This window comes from Ricinus communis, chromosome 2 (assembly GCF_019578655.1).
Source record: "Ricinus communis isolate WT05 ecotype wild-type chromosome 2, ASM1957865v1, whole genome shotgun sequence".
In the NCBI taxonomy this organism is placed as follows: domain Eukaryota; kingdom Viridiplantae; phylum Streptophyta; class Magnoliopsida; order Malpighiales; family Euphorbiaceae; genus Ricinus; species Ricinus communis.
Genome location: NC_063257.1, coordinates 6447623 through 6461710, shown reverse-complemented (window position 1 = coordinate 6461710; position 14088 = coordinate 6447623). Strand labels below are relative to the sequence as shown.

Sequence of the window (14088 nt, the reverse complement as noted above, 5' to 3'; positions counted from 1 at the left end):
TAGAATTCAACCACCACGTGTACTATTTAGTCTGTTTGTACCCATAACTAACTTCACGCTACCGGCTATTCCCGGTCACCCTCCTCAACACACCGTATTCCCATCCAGGTTCATCCTCCGTCAGTATTAAAATTGGAAGTGTTGCATTTCTATTTTCCTTATTTCTTAAATCTAGGGTTAGGGTTTGTGAGTGTGAAATAATTACATGGAAAGTTCTGCTTCTGCTTCTACTAGAATTCGGTATTTCCGCTGTAGTTTATTCGAGCGTTGCTGTTTCTGTCGCTGTTTCTGCTGTTGCTGTACATATCCTTGAGTCTAAAGTTTCGGATTTTGTTTGGTTTATTTAATTGTTTCTTGTTTTGATATGGATTTATCGCAATCCCAATCGGGTCTATCGCTAGGGTTTCACTCACACACATCATCGAATCCAATTCCTTTACAGTTACTTGACCAAAAAGAAGAGAATTTCAACCTGATTTTGAAAAATGATAATAATGATGATAATTTAACTGAGGAAGAGGAGAATTTTAGCATTTTAGGTCACCCAATGTGTCTGAAGAGGCAAAGAGGAGGCGATGGTCAATCATCCTCATCATCATCGTCATCACCTAACCCTTCCAAGCGAACTGCCATCGAACCACCTGGGCTTGAGTCTCGGCGAGCCATGGTTCGAGCTTGGGGGAACCAGCCACTTCCTTTTGCAGACCCAGAGATTCATGAAATTATGGAGAAAGAGAAGCAGAGGCAAATTAAAGGTATTGAACTTATAGCTTCTGAGAATTTTGTTTGTCGGGCTGTTATGGAAGCTCTTGGTAGCCACTTGACTAATAAATACTCTGAGGGATTGCCTGGGTCGAGATATTACACGGGTAATCAGCTTATTGACCAGATAGAATCAATATGTTGTAATCGGGCACTAGTGGCGTTTGGGCTTGATTCTGATAAATGGGGTGTCAATGTGCAGCCGTATTCATGTACTTCTGCAAATTTTGCTGTTTACACTGGGCTTTTGTTACCTGGGGATAGGATTATGGGTTTGGATTCTCCTTCTGGCGGGCATTTGAGCCATGGGTATTGTGTTCCTGGAGGTAAAAAGGTGTCTGCTTCGTCCATTTTCTTTGAGAGTCTGCCTTATAAAGTGAATCCTCAAACTGGCTATATTGATTATGATAAGATGGAGGAGAAGGCTATGGATTTTAGACCCAAGATACTTATTTGTGGTGGAAGCTCATACCCGAGGGAATGGGATTATGCCAGGTTTAGGCAAGTTGCTGATAAGATTGGAGCGGTGCTAATGTGTGACATGGCTCATATTAGTGGCCTTGTAGCAGCTAAGGTTTGTGATTATTCAACTTTGATAATGGTTTAACAAAAGTAAGCTTTATTCTATGATTCTATGATCATGATGCTCATTGTTTCTATATGATTCTATGATTATTATTTTCGTTCGTCCTTTGAGAGCATCCTTGACCAAAATATGGTAGTTATCTACTGGACCAAAATTTCAATATGTACTGGTTGTTGCATTCTAATTATCTGTAGATATTGGTGTTGGATTTGACGTGAGGTTAAGTGTTAGCACTCAGATCTTAAGTGAGTAGTGGATTGATCTGCCTACAGTTAACTGCAGTTTAAACTTTTGGCATATAAGTGAAATCTAAAAGTTGTTAAAGTTCGGAGATTTTAGGTTTCATTTTTACATGCCATAAATTTTATTTGTATTAGAAATGGGGCCATTTTGGCATTAACCTAAGGTTCATGTATTATTTTTTGAAAATAATAATAATAATAATAATAATAATAATAATAATAATAATAATAACAAATTTGTGAAACTGCAAAACACATGAATGATAGGTATCTAGTAACTACTGCAAATCAAAATAATTTCTTATTGCCATTTTGAACCTTCCATCTGAAGGATATTGGAACTAACTATATTTTTCATCCAATTTACTTCTGTTGTTTTCTTTTACAGGAGTGTGCAAGTCCATTTGATTATTGTGATGTTGTTACTTCCACGACTCATAAAAGTCTTCGAGGTCCAAGAGGAGGAATAATTTTTTTCCGGAAGGGCCAAAAATCAAGGAAGCAAGGAAATCTTCTTAATCATGGTGATAGTAGTAGCCATTATGATTTTGAAGAAAGGATAAACTTTGCAGTTCATCCATCATTACAAGGTGGTCCTCACAATAATCACATTGCTGCTCTTGCTATAGCCTTAAAACAAGTAGCTAGCCCAGAGTATAGAACATATATGCAACAGGTGAAGAAAAACGCCCGCACGTTAGCATCTGCCTTATTGAGAAGAAAATGCAGATTGGTGACTGGGGGTACTGACAACCATTTGTTGCTATGGGATCTAACTACTCTTGGCTTGGCAGGTATTATATGCAATGAGTATATATATTCGTGTATAGGGAACACTTTTACTTAATTGCGCAATATTTGCAACATTATCTTGCCTGCACAACAAATAGTTGTTTCCTGAGCACTTGACCAGGTGTAACTGGTTTGAGCTTCCAAAATGTATAAAATCAGGAATACATGCAGGAAATCCCATGCCATTCATCAAGGTACAGCTTTAGGGAAGAATACATGTACTTTGGAACTAGGCAGAGTTGCACAAAAGCTTCTTCTTTTTTTCTTCAAAAATTTTATAAAATAAAAGCTTGATTTGTAATGTAAGTTTTGAGAAGCATCCTAGAAGAAATGTAGAAACGCAAAAATAGGAATCACTTTCCTGAACAATCCTGCATGTTTCGAACTATGTTGGTTGATGGTTAATTAGGGTGTTTTACTGGAAAGAACACTCTATCGGACTTTGGAACAAAATGCAATAAATATGTGGATCCGTCTTTTATTGCAGATCAGCATCAAGTGCAGACGTACTGTTGATTAATCTGCTGAAGAACATTTAATATCTGAATGATAAGAAGTTCTTCATAGATAAATATCACTCTTTAGTTTAATGCTTTTATTTTTTCATTATAATTATATACTTTCAATTGCTTCCTTCCTATTGTCTGATCCCTTTTTGCTTGATTTCCTTCTCTTGGCAAAAGATTCTAGAGAAATGATATTGAGGATCTTATTCATAGAGAAATATATGAACCTCTAGTCGTGGAAGACTGGAATTAATGTACCCATATGTTCTATTCAACTATAGTAGTTTCTTTCTGTAGCTTCATCATATGGAAAGAGTTCACTTGTCACTTCGATAATTAATTTAATACCAGTTTTAGATCAAATCTCTGCTTACCTTTTGAGATAAGGCTGATTCTGGTTGGGTCCCAGATGATGATAAGCGACCTTGATGCACTATAATGTGGAGAAGGATATCAAATTTAGGGTCTTCCTTTTGAACAAAAACTAGTGCGAGTTGTATTATCTCAAGCAATGACCTACTTTGTGTCTTGTTTGACGACTTGTTCCACTTCTTCTATCACTTTTTAAGTGGTTGTAAGCATACCATGTGAGCCTTTTGCTTTATCAGTTCAAATCTTATTGTTGGAATGGTAGCTTTGAAGCAGCAAAGATTGCAGTAGACATGATGCCTGGATATTAATGTGCGATTTAATAGGTTCATCAGTTGATAATATTGTGAATAGACACGATGTATTTGTATGTGCCTCATTATTTTTGGCTGTGAAACTCTTTTCAAAAATATACTTTCCGAATTGTGAGTTTATTAATGTCCTTGTCCATTTTTCTTTTCCTCTTTTGAAATTCTTCTATCAGTGTATATTGTGCATCACTGCACGTACATGTTGGTTTACTTTCCTAATGACTATGTTCCTGTTCATTTTTCCAGGGAAGAACTATGAGAAAGTATGTGAAATGTGTCACATCACTTTAAATAAAAGTGCTATATTTGGTGAGAATGGTGCTATCTGTCTTGGTGGGGTGAGAATTGGTGAGTTATAGTCTACTCTTGTTTTACAATTTATCAATTTGCTATTCATCTGGGGAAATTTTGTAGGTATTGTAAGTTCCAAAGATATTAATTTAAATTTCCAATATAATTCCATGGGCAGCAAAATTTAGTATATCAGTTTATTGATGTGCCACTTTAAGTTACTATTGAATTGATCTGAGTTCCTGAATTTTTAATCATTCTTAGTTGTCCAAAGTGTCAGTGTGATGGATGCCTTGCTGGCAAAGTTTATATCTTAGTGGATCAATTTTTTTTAATTTCTATGGCTGTTCTTTTTAGGCACTCCTGCTATGACATCAAGAGGCTGTTTAGAGGGTGATTTTGAAACGATTGCTGACTTTCTTCTTAGGGCAGCTCAAATCGCGTGTGCGATACAAAGGGAACATGGGAAAATTCAGAAAGAGTTTCTCAAGGGTCTACAAAACAATAGAGACATTGTTGAGCTCCGAAATCGCGTTGAGACATTTGCTTCCCAGTTTGCAATGCCAGGATTTGACTTTTGAAAATGTAAAAGAGGCAACTTGCTTGCTTGCGTGATTGTCTTCTTGCTTCTATGGCTTCCTCTTAATGGTAATCTGTTCATTTCTTACATACTATATTTTTCATTCATATCTTGTAAATTACAGATATAGGTGAATCTTCTGGATATGCTGAGGAAATATAGCAATATCTATTTTTGGAATTGTATTTTCCTGATTTTGTAAAGATTCAAAAAAAAAAAAAAGTTATTTACCTCTATGAAGTCTTGGTTAAATTTTCCTGCAAGTTTCTTGTTCCCCTTCCTGTGTTGTGTCCACGTGCATGTTTTATGATATTATGGTTAAACAGGATTCACAATCCGTTGAATGAGTTGAACATGCAAAACCTGTGAATGTTTGTTTAGGGAGAATAGCTGTATTTGTGTTCCCTCCATTATGGCCATGATGCAGAATTTAAGGTAATTTGCTGCAAGATGAGGCAGCTGTGACTTCCCAGTATTTGTTTTTGCTGCCTGGTTATCGCATTGGCAGTTCTGCTGGTTAATTAAAGTTTGCTTTCTTTGAGCATGAATAATTGACTCAATTAATAAGTCTCAAATTAAATAACAGTGGAAAAGAAAGAAAAGGAGGTGAGAGGGTGGAGTGTGTTATTTGGACTTTAGTCGGTGTCAATTTTTCTTTTGAGCATTGTTATTTCACTTTTCAATTCTTGTTGGAGTATGGAAGAACATCATTGCTGGTGATAATTAAAGTCTTCGTCCTTTGGTTTAAAGGGCAATCATAATTCACAGTAAGCTGCTGGCCACAGCTTTAGTTGGAAATATTTTGCTGCCAAAGAAAAGAGAAAAGAGAAAATGAAAATCTCTGCCTCCGGCAGCAGCTAGCTAGCTAGCAAGCAGCAAGCTTTATTTATTCATCTAAGATTTTGTCGTTATGTTTTTCTCTCTTTTTCCCATTATTATATAACTTCTGTTTAGTCTCCATTCTCATATGGAACCCTTCAAGGGAGGCAAGGCATGAATTTCCGGCAAGGGACAAAAAGCATGAAGATATGGTTTACAACTGATTCTTTTTTTTTTTTTCCTTATTTTCTGCATTTATATTTTTATATTAATAAAATGTATATTTCCCTTAACACCCCCCAAAAAGGGGAGGAGAAATTGGCAACACAATATAATTATCAGAGACAAAGAGAAGGGGGCAGAGAAGAGACATGTCAGGAAGAGAGAAGAAGACTTTCATCATCAACTCCATTGCTTTCAAAGGGAACTGAATCCTTATAGCAAATCAAAGCAAAGAAGGCTGGCTGCTTTTGAAATTAAAGCTAAATTTAGGAATCTTACAGTCTTCCCTACACAGTCCTAAGCCACCCTTCTTCATCATTCTTTCACTACTAGAATGATTAGTCATTTACTGTTAACAACCAAACAGCCTCTCTCTCTCTCCATATATGCAACTGTAACTTTGATTTAAATATACTATCTTATATATATTTATATTAAAATACTAAAAAATAGCAAAGATAGATATCTAACTTCAACCCTTAACCTTTTGTTAAAGAAATTAAATAAATAAAGAAACAGGAAGCTTCCATTCTTTTTGTCCATTATAAATAATAAATGGAACCAAGAAGTTGGTGTTTTGACGTTCATTTCCAAATAGGAACAGCTTGGTCCCTGCATACAAACGTTAACCGTCCCTCTCTTTTTCTTTTCTTTTTTTTTAAATTTCTTTTTCAAATAAAAGTCTTCTCCAACCCAGAAAACTCTGCTACTTTCTTTCTTCAATTTTGCCTCTTCAGGGTTTTCATAGAAAAGCTTTTAACTTCAGTAAGTAAGCTGTAATGAACAGTAACCATGGTAGGCAAAAAAAGAAAATAAACATTTAAAATTAACAAAAAAAAAAAAAATAGGGGATGAGAAAAGGTTAAAGGTACAACAAACCCAACAACTGCTTCCTCTACCTTGTATTTTTTAAAAAAAAAGAAAAAAAGAAAGGGGATTTCCATTTCAACCATTCTATCTCTTTCTTTCTCTATCTAATACTGCAAAAGTCCAAAAGCTTCTTCCTTCCTTCAACAATCTCATCAAAGAAATCATCGAGCTGTCCAACAATATTTTCAGCTCCAGATCTCAATACCCCAAAACATCCTCTCAGATTCTCTACTCTTTCTCTTATCTCCACCTCTGTTTCCCAGTCTACCACTTGTCCACACCTCCTCTCCAGCTCTCCTCTTAGCTCCTCCATAGCCATCTTTGATCTTCTAAATTCATACAACAAAATCCCTGGCCTTCCATTTATCTGGTTTATTTCTTCCGCTACCCTTTGTTGCAATCTTGCCGTTGAGATCATAAAAGCTGATCCAAAAAACAAACACCCTTCGTATCCACCTTTCAGAAAACTTGATTCTGGCCAACAATACACTAATCCGTATAGCAAGATCATCAGTAGCAAAGAACTGACGTTTCTCATTGCATAAAGAACGCCTCTAAACCCATTAAAACCATTGAGTTTTGATTCAATTGACACCTTCTCATCAAACCTTAGTGACAATGGTTGGATTCTTGTTTCCATCAAAGCTCTATTCTCTTCTTCCAATCCTAAAGCTTCCCTTCTGCACCCTGAAATTGCTCTTATTACCTGTTTCAAGAATTCAAGCCATTGTTAGTTGCGTAATCCTGAATGTTCTGTTTTCTTTTTCTATCTATGTATTTAAGAAAAGCAAGAATTAACAAAAATGATCAAGAATGAAGAATGAAGAACGAAGAAAATGATCAAGAACCTGTCGAGATAGTTGAGAACTAAGACGGCGATGATTGTCAAGAGAAGAAGTGATATTGAATCCAGCAGAGTAGAAATTTTCCATGCCAGATATTCCTGATTTAAGAACATGACATGCTTCCCAAAGCTTAGAACTTTCATCCATATACTCATCAAGCCACTTGTCACCAACAGGTAGATGAAGTTTTTGAACAAGTAAAGTCAACTGGGAGTGAAAAGATCTTAATAAAGAAAGAACCCTTTGGAGGAATTGGATTGACATGAAATTGTTTGAAAGATAAACACGTTCAAGATCATCAATCCCTCTAGTTAAAAAAGAGTAAAACCCATTCACAGAATTTGTAGAAGAAGGATCCATTACTAATAGAAAGGGATGGTATGGCAGTAGTAATATAAGAGAGTGAATAATAAGAAGAGAAGAGAAATGGAGGAGAGAAAAGGGTTATAAAGATGAAGGATATTTAAATTGAAAGAAGAGAAAAAAGAAGAAAGCTCAAAAAAATAAAAAGAAAAAAGAAAGAAAAGAAAAAGAATGGGAATGGAAGGGAGGGAATATCTTAGAAGCTCAGGTTTCTAAGGTTGAAAAGGATTGTTGGGAGCAATGATGGGTGTTTCATACAGAGGGGAAAGGATGATTGGTAATATGCCATTTTCATTGTTTAATGGGCAGAAAGGAAGAGAAAAAGGAAAACCCAAATTGCAAACAAAAAAGAAATTAAGAGAAAATAAAATCCTAATGAGTTAATAAAGAAGTAAATTTACCATATAAGAAAAAGAAAATCTGAGAGAAAGATAAAGAGCCCTATTTCTTAATAACAGTAATAATGTAAAAAATAAAAAATTCTAAAATAGTGGGAAATTCAAATTATTTCCCAAATTAAGGTGGTGGATGTATGATACTTTACAAAAAAAAAAACCCTTTTTTTGCAAGAAAATTTTATTTTTATTTTTCTTCTCAATAAAAAAAAACAAAGAATAGAGTGAAATAGTGTTTTAAATAAACAATCGTAATGTCACTTAATAGAAATGTGATATATCTTAGTGCACTGATTCCTCTCTTTATTTAAGAAAAGAAAAAAGAAAAAAGAAAAAAGAAAAAAGAAAAAAGAGTGAGATATCCTTCTTGTATCCACATTTATGATTTAGTTATATTCAGAACCTCTCTTTGCAGGCTTCACATTCATATATTTTTTTGGTTGAGGCTTCAATTCTCGTTTTTTATAGTTTTTTTTTGTTGTTTATTCAATAATAATGGCGGATCCACCATGGTGGCAAATGTCTGCTGCCCCACCTCTCATATCTGCAGAATTGCACTTCGCCCCCTAATATTTGCCCCTCTCTTTATTCTTGTAATTACACTTTGCCCCAATCAAGTTACTAAATTTGCTCCATCAATTTGATAAAATTGTTATACAATAGAGTTTTTATTTAGTTTAAAAGATAACTAAATTGATTAAAAATTAAAATAGACTTCTATCGTTCTCATAAATATAATATATATAATCATTTAACAAAACAGTTCCTTTTTTTTTTCTCTTGAATTTAGATTTATATTTTATAAGGTTTATTTGACTATGTTAGATTTAATGATTTTAACATTCTATTCTTGCAATACTAGTCTAATTTTCACACTCCAAACCCACCAAATTAACTTGGAAATAGTATGAAGATCACTCCATTTTAGAAATTACTTTTCTTTTCTTGCATTATCCTAAAAATAATTACATGCATAAGACATGAATTTTACGTGAGCTTCCTTCCAATTTATTTTTCTTTTCCCTTTTGTTGTGTTTCATTCTTTACTCATTTTCCTCATTAAACTAGTATATTGATATTGTCAATATAATAAATGTACGAATGGATATGAGGGTGTGAGAGATAAGAAGGAAGAAGTAGTAGTATTATTTATATAATATGATAAAATATTTACATATGTTATATCATATTTCTATTATTTTATAAATAAAATTAAATATTAAATTAAAAAATATTAATATTCAAATCTCTATTAAATTATAACCTCTTCATATTTATAATTGTTGTTTATCCTAAATATATAAATATATAGAGATTTTACTTTGTTTGGTGAAATTAATATTAGTTGGCAATGTTGTACGATGATAGATAGAGTGAGAGGTTATTGGGGGCTGTAAGAGGTTTGACTGGATAGTTTGACTGAGATTCTAAACTCTATTAACTTGTAAAATTCTACTATTAATTTCATTCTCAATTCTACCATTTAGATTACGAGTCTTTCTCTTTTGATTTTAGTGCTTTCTTTGGCTTCTTCTTCCCTTTTTTTCTTCCTCGAGCAACTGACTTTGCTCCTTTACTTCCCTTCTATTCTATCCTATTGATATTTGTTTTAAATTTATGTTTTATTTTTCCTAGATTGGTTTTCTTGATTTTTTTTCAAAAGGAGAGAGCAATTGGAATGATGAGGTTCTTTGTATATGTAAGTACGTGTTTTTGTAACCTTCTACTATCCAAAATTTTTAAGTCTTTTCAGGCCTTATTATTATTATTATTATTATTATAGATTTTTGCATCTCTTGGTTTAGCCCCTCAACCTCAAAACAATCATATTTACTCCTTCAAAACCAACCTAATAACTTCATCCAAGCCATTAATTTGGTAGAGCTTCAGGACCCATCAGACGGCGGATCATGAAAGCAAAGATTTTTATAATTTTTATTAGTTTTTGATATTCTTTGATCAATTTAGTATTTTTTTAAATATTTTTTTGCATTTTGACTAAATGGGTTCCTAATGATTAATTGGTCCTAGCTACCAATCAAGGGCAAAGAATGTCTTAAAGTTGTAGGGAAGTAGTATATCTTTTGCCTTTTATTCTCTTAGCAGGGCATTGTATATATTATTAGTATAAGCTCAATTTACCTTATACCTTATAGTTTAAATGTGTATGCTTTTGAGTTGGGGACCATCAAATCTTTATTTATACTGAGTTGTGTTTCAATCCAAGAATTTTGTTTTAGAAGGGTGCTCGTGGGTTTTTGGAGAATGGGACATCTTAAAGAGTATGAGCATGTTGGTCTTTTAAGATTTTTCATTGGAAAGTGCAGAAGAAACCCAAGAGGGGTATATATTATTTAAGGGCAATGTATATGGGCACCCATGTTATCTTTGGTTCACCAGAGCACTCCACCTAATTATATTAATGATAAGGTTGCCCCTCTATAATTAGATGTATTGTTCTTCCCCAATTAATATAGGAATAATTGTATTATTTTGGTGTCCTTGACCCCTCCTAAACCCCCCCCCCCCCCCCCCACAAAAAAAAAAAAATATAGAAAAGAAAAAGAAAGAAAAATCAAAAGGGGCCCTTCATTTAAGTTTTTGAAGAGTAACAATAACTCCCTCATTTCCTCTTGAAAGCCTAGTTCTTGTCTATGGATAATGAAGTAGCTTCAATCCAGTTGTGGTCTATAAGATAAGTGTAAAATTCCATTTTGACTTGTCGGCATCAATTTGATCTCAATATTTCAATTAAATACCATCTTACTATAAGATATTTGAAAGAAAAAGAAAGATTCAATTTAAAGAAATTTCAAAAACTAAATTTCAATGAGGAAGTTTTCATTTTGGGTAGTCTTGTTTTATCTTCTTCTTCTTCTTCGTCTGCTGGTAACTAAACTATATATACTTACCAAACTCTAACCTTTAGATGCCTGTCTTTATTTATTTCCCTCACCATGCAAGGGTCACTGTAGGCAACTAGTTTACATGATTGGATTAACATACAAGAGATGATGATAGAAATCCAGAATTTCAAAAGAAAATTCTAAACCTAGCTCAAAATGTAAGTGCTGCCTATTTTTGCCAAGCAAGAAAAAGTACTTTGTAAAATTCAATATGTTGCCAAGTGAGAAGGGGCAACTATAGATTTTAGGATCTGGGGAGTGTGGGGATGGTTTTGCTTGTTTATCTTTGGCACAAACATGGACTTCTTTCACAAGCTGTACAATTCTACATGCAAAAATTTATCCCAGACTAACTCACACTTCATACTTGTGGTAGGTAACCTTTCAATGCAAAACAAACTTGCAAAGAGTACTTACCCTATGAATTAAGGTCAGCCCTTTTCATGTAGGGTCCTTCTGTGGAAAAAGAAAGTAAAACCCATTTGATGGCTAGACTTGCTCATTGGCATGATTGCATCCCTTTCATCCCAGCATTAATATTTCACCCCCAACAAAACTCTTATTAGGCAATGTTCCATTTTCTTAATGTTATTAGAGGGGAAAATTCTATATAAGCTGTATTCTTATTATATATATATATTCCAGATGTAAGATAGAAATTTCTTAAGAAAAATACAACTGGATGGTCCAATATGGTCTTCTACATTTGAAAATGATGGAAATAATTTTAAATTTGTTTAAGGGATAAATGAAATTAAAACAAACAGAAAGGTAAAAGAAAGGAAAAAATATTAACCTCTAAATAATCTTAATATGAAAAGCTAATATTTATATATTAAAGTCTGGATAATAATTAAATTATGTATGATAAATTTTGTAGACAAAATTTTATTGGATATGAAGTATGCAAAGGAATGATAATGATTCATAACCTTTTCTTTTTTGTGTGTATTAAAAATGAAAGACCTTGATATTAAATTAGAAAATTACTCAGATTAGAAGCTTAATTAAGTTCAAATTGATAATGAAATAAAATTAAAATCTCTCTAAGGTTAAAATTGAGGGGAAAAAAAAGAAAGGAATATTCTATCAGGTCAACAAGTGAGGATTGATGTGGCTAATCCTGGCAAGTTGCTTATCAAATTAATTCCAAGTTTAATTGGGGGTTACTGTTGGGGACCACTAACACTTCTTTTCATCCTTCATCTATTGATGTTTCATGAAAGATAAAAGGGATACCTAAAACCCTATACTTTGTGTTTGAAAGACTCTTTACTGAATTATTTTTGCAAAACCTTCCTGTTGATAATAATGAATGGGTCACCACCACCACCTCTGTTTTTGGTTTTATGGTACTATATATTATGGATTATGGAATTAAATTGTCCAATTCAATCCAATCTCATTCTTATGGATTCTTACATAAACTTTGATTTTTCTTTTTCCTTCTTTTTAGGTTGTAAGTATTATAGGAGTTCAATTTTCTATTTCTTAGTCATTCTCAAAAGTAAAGAAAGAATTGGGGCATTCTTCATTGCTTTAATTGGGCAGTTCATTAATTAGCCAATACAAGTGTTAAAACACTACTAGCAATAATGACAGTAGTGGAGGAGGAAGAAGAAACCAAAAGGTGATTTTTTTTTTAATTTTTTTTGTTTCTATAAATAAGAAAAAAAGAAAAAGAAAGGGTGGATAAATGAAGAGTAAACAGTTGGTAGAATAGAACCTTTTAGACTTTATGCACTCAATAATTGAATACTTGAATTGAACCTCAAAAAAAAAATAAAAAAAATAAAAATCATAAAGATTGAATAGAAAGGAGAAGGAGGAGGAGGCTGGCTGCTACTATTACTCTATTATATTTCTTGTATCTATTACCAGATCAATACTGCCTATGAAACCATTTTTGTGTGCTACAAAATTGTACTTTTGTGTCTGGATTCTGCAATAACAACTCAATAAATTTGGAAGGGCTTAATTGAAAAATAAATTAGTACTTATATGCCCACAAAAGGCAAAGTGAAATGGGCATCATTGTCATCTTTCTTTAAAAGAAGTGATCCAATTATCACAATTAAACTGCACTGCTTAACAACAACAACAACAAAAAAGAATTAAAATTAAAGATACTTAAAAGAAAGTGATGTATAAAAGCTAAGGTAAAAAGTGTTGCCTAGACATTGTATAGGACAGATGGCAGCCAGAGAACTACACAACTGGATGATCATAATCATATGCTCAACCTTCCAAAGTTAGGGTTTTGCACTGTTCTGGGCCACCTAATGATCTTTTTTATTTTCTTTCTTTTTCTCTTTGGTACCAAAAATCTCAAATAGTGAATAAAGATTCGGAGTTGGAATTAAATAAATAATAAGTTAAAAATAGGAAAACCCAAATAAATATAATTATTGCAGCCAATTATGTGGCCAAGAATCCATTGTAATCTCACATCTTGCAACTGCATTGGGGCCTTTTTCTTTATTTGATTACAATTGTTTGCCTCGCATTTTCTTTCTTACCTACCAAACTACCTATTTCATTTTTTACACTAATGATGTACATATAATATTTTCTTCCCAAAATATCCCTTTCAAAGGAAAATAAAAGCAGAGCTATTGTTTTAATTCTTTTTTCAAAATTCTCTTCTCTTCCAAATTGGGGGGAATTTTGTTTTCTTTTTTCTCAGTTTACCTTTTGTTTTGTTTAAGCAAATGGGTTCTCTGCTTTTGTTGTAAATCTCAAAGGGATGCATGATATATGTATAAATATGGATATATATCTATTGTGGGCAGAGATATATATGAGTATCTACCCAATCATTTGAGCACAAAATCTCCCTTAATCAATGGCTAAAATAGGTTGGGTTGAGAATATATCCTTAGTTATGTCAGATTTACATGTGGACTTTTATAGAAGAGAAAGATGGGCCACAAGAAAACATTATATTGACATGACTTAGGAGCTTTATGTTCAATGGGTTCAAGACGTGCCCTCCATGGGCATTAACAATTAATTTTTTTTATTTATTATTTGGCAGCTGTTGCTAATTTCTTTCTTTTTAATACTCCCTAAATTTGATTGCCCCCTACTACAGATTCTCAATGTTTTTCTGTTTATTATATTTCTTGAATTAAATTTGGTGAATTTAAGTTTATAAAAATATATTTTAAAATTTCGTGCAAACAGCAGCATTATCATACTCTATCTTCTACTATTGCAAGGAAAAAGG

At 33.1% G+C, this 14088-nt stretch overlaps 2 protein-coding genes across 2 annotated transcripts; one reads left to right on the top strand and one right to left on the bottom strand.

Moving 5' to 3' along the window:
* Positions 1–89: 89 nt before the first annotated feature.
* On the top strand, positions 90–4675 carry LOC8262997 (serine hydroxymethyltransferase 7). Its single transcript, XM_002513800.4, has 4 exons — positions 90–1336; positions 1979–2384; positions 3815–3916; positions 4217–4675. The coding sequence occupies exons 1-4, from the start codon at positions 365–367 to the stop codon at positions 4438–4440; spliced, it is 1704 nt and encodes a 567-aa protein (XP_002513846.1). The 5' UTR covers positions 90–364; the 3' UTR covers positions 4441–4675.
* Positions 4676–6284: 1609 nt separating this feature from the next.
* LOC8262998 lies at positions 6285–7879 on the bottom strand. Its single transcript, XM_002513801.4, has 2 exons — positions 7199–7879; positions 6285–7056 (listed from the first exon to the last, which is right to left on the bottom strand). Exons 1-2 carry the CDS (start codon positions 7553–7555, stop codon positions 6451–6453), a joined length of 963 nt encoding a protein of 320 aa, XP_002513847.1. The 5' UTR covers positions 7556–7879; the 3' UTR covers positions 6285–6450.
* Between the last annotated feature and the right edge of the window lie 6209 nt (positions 7880–14088).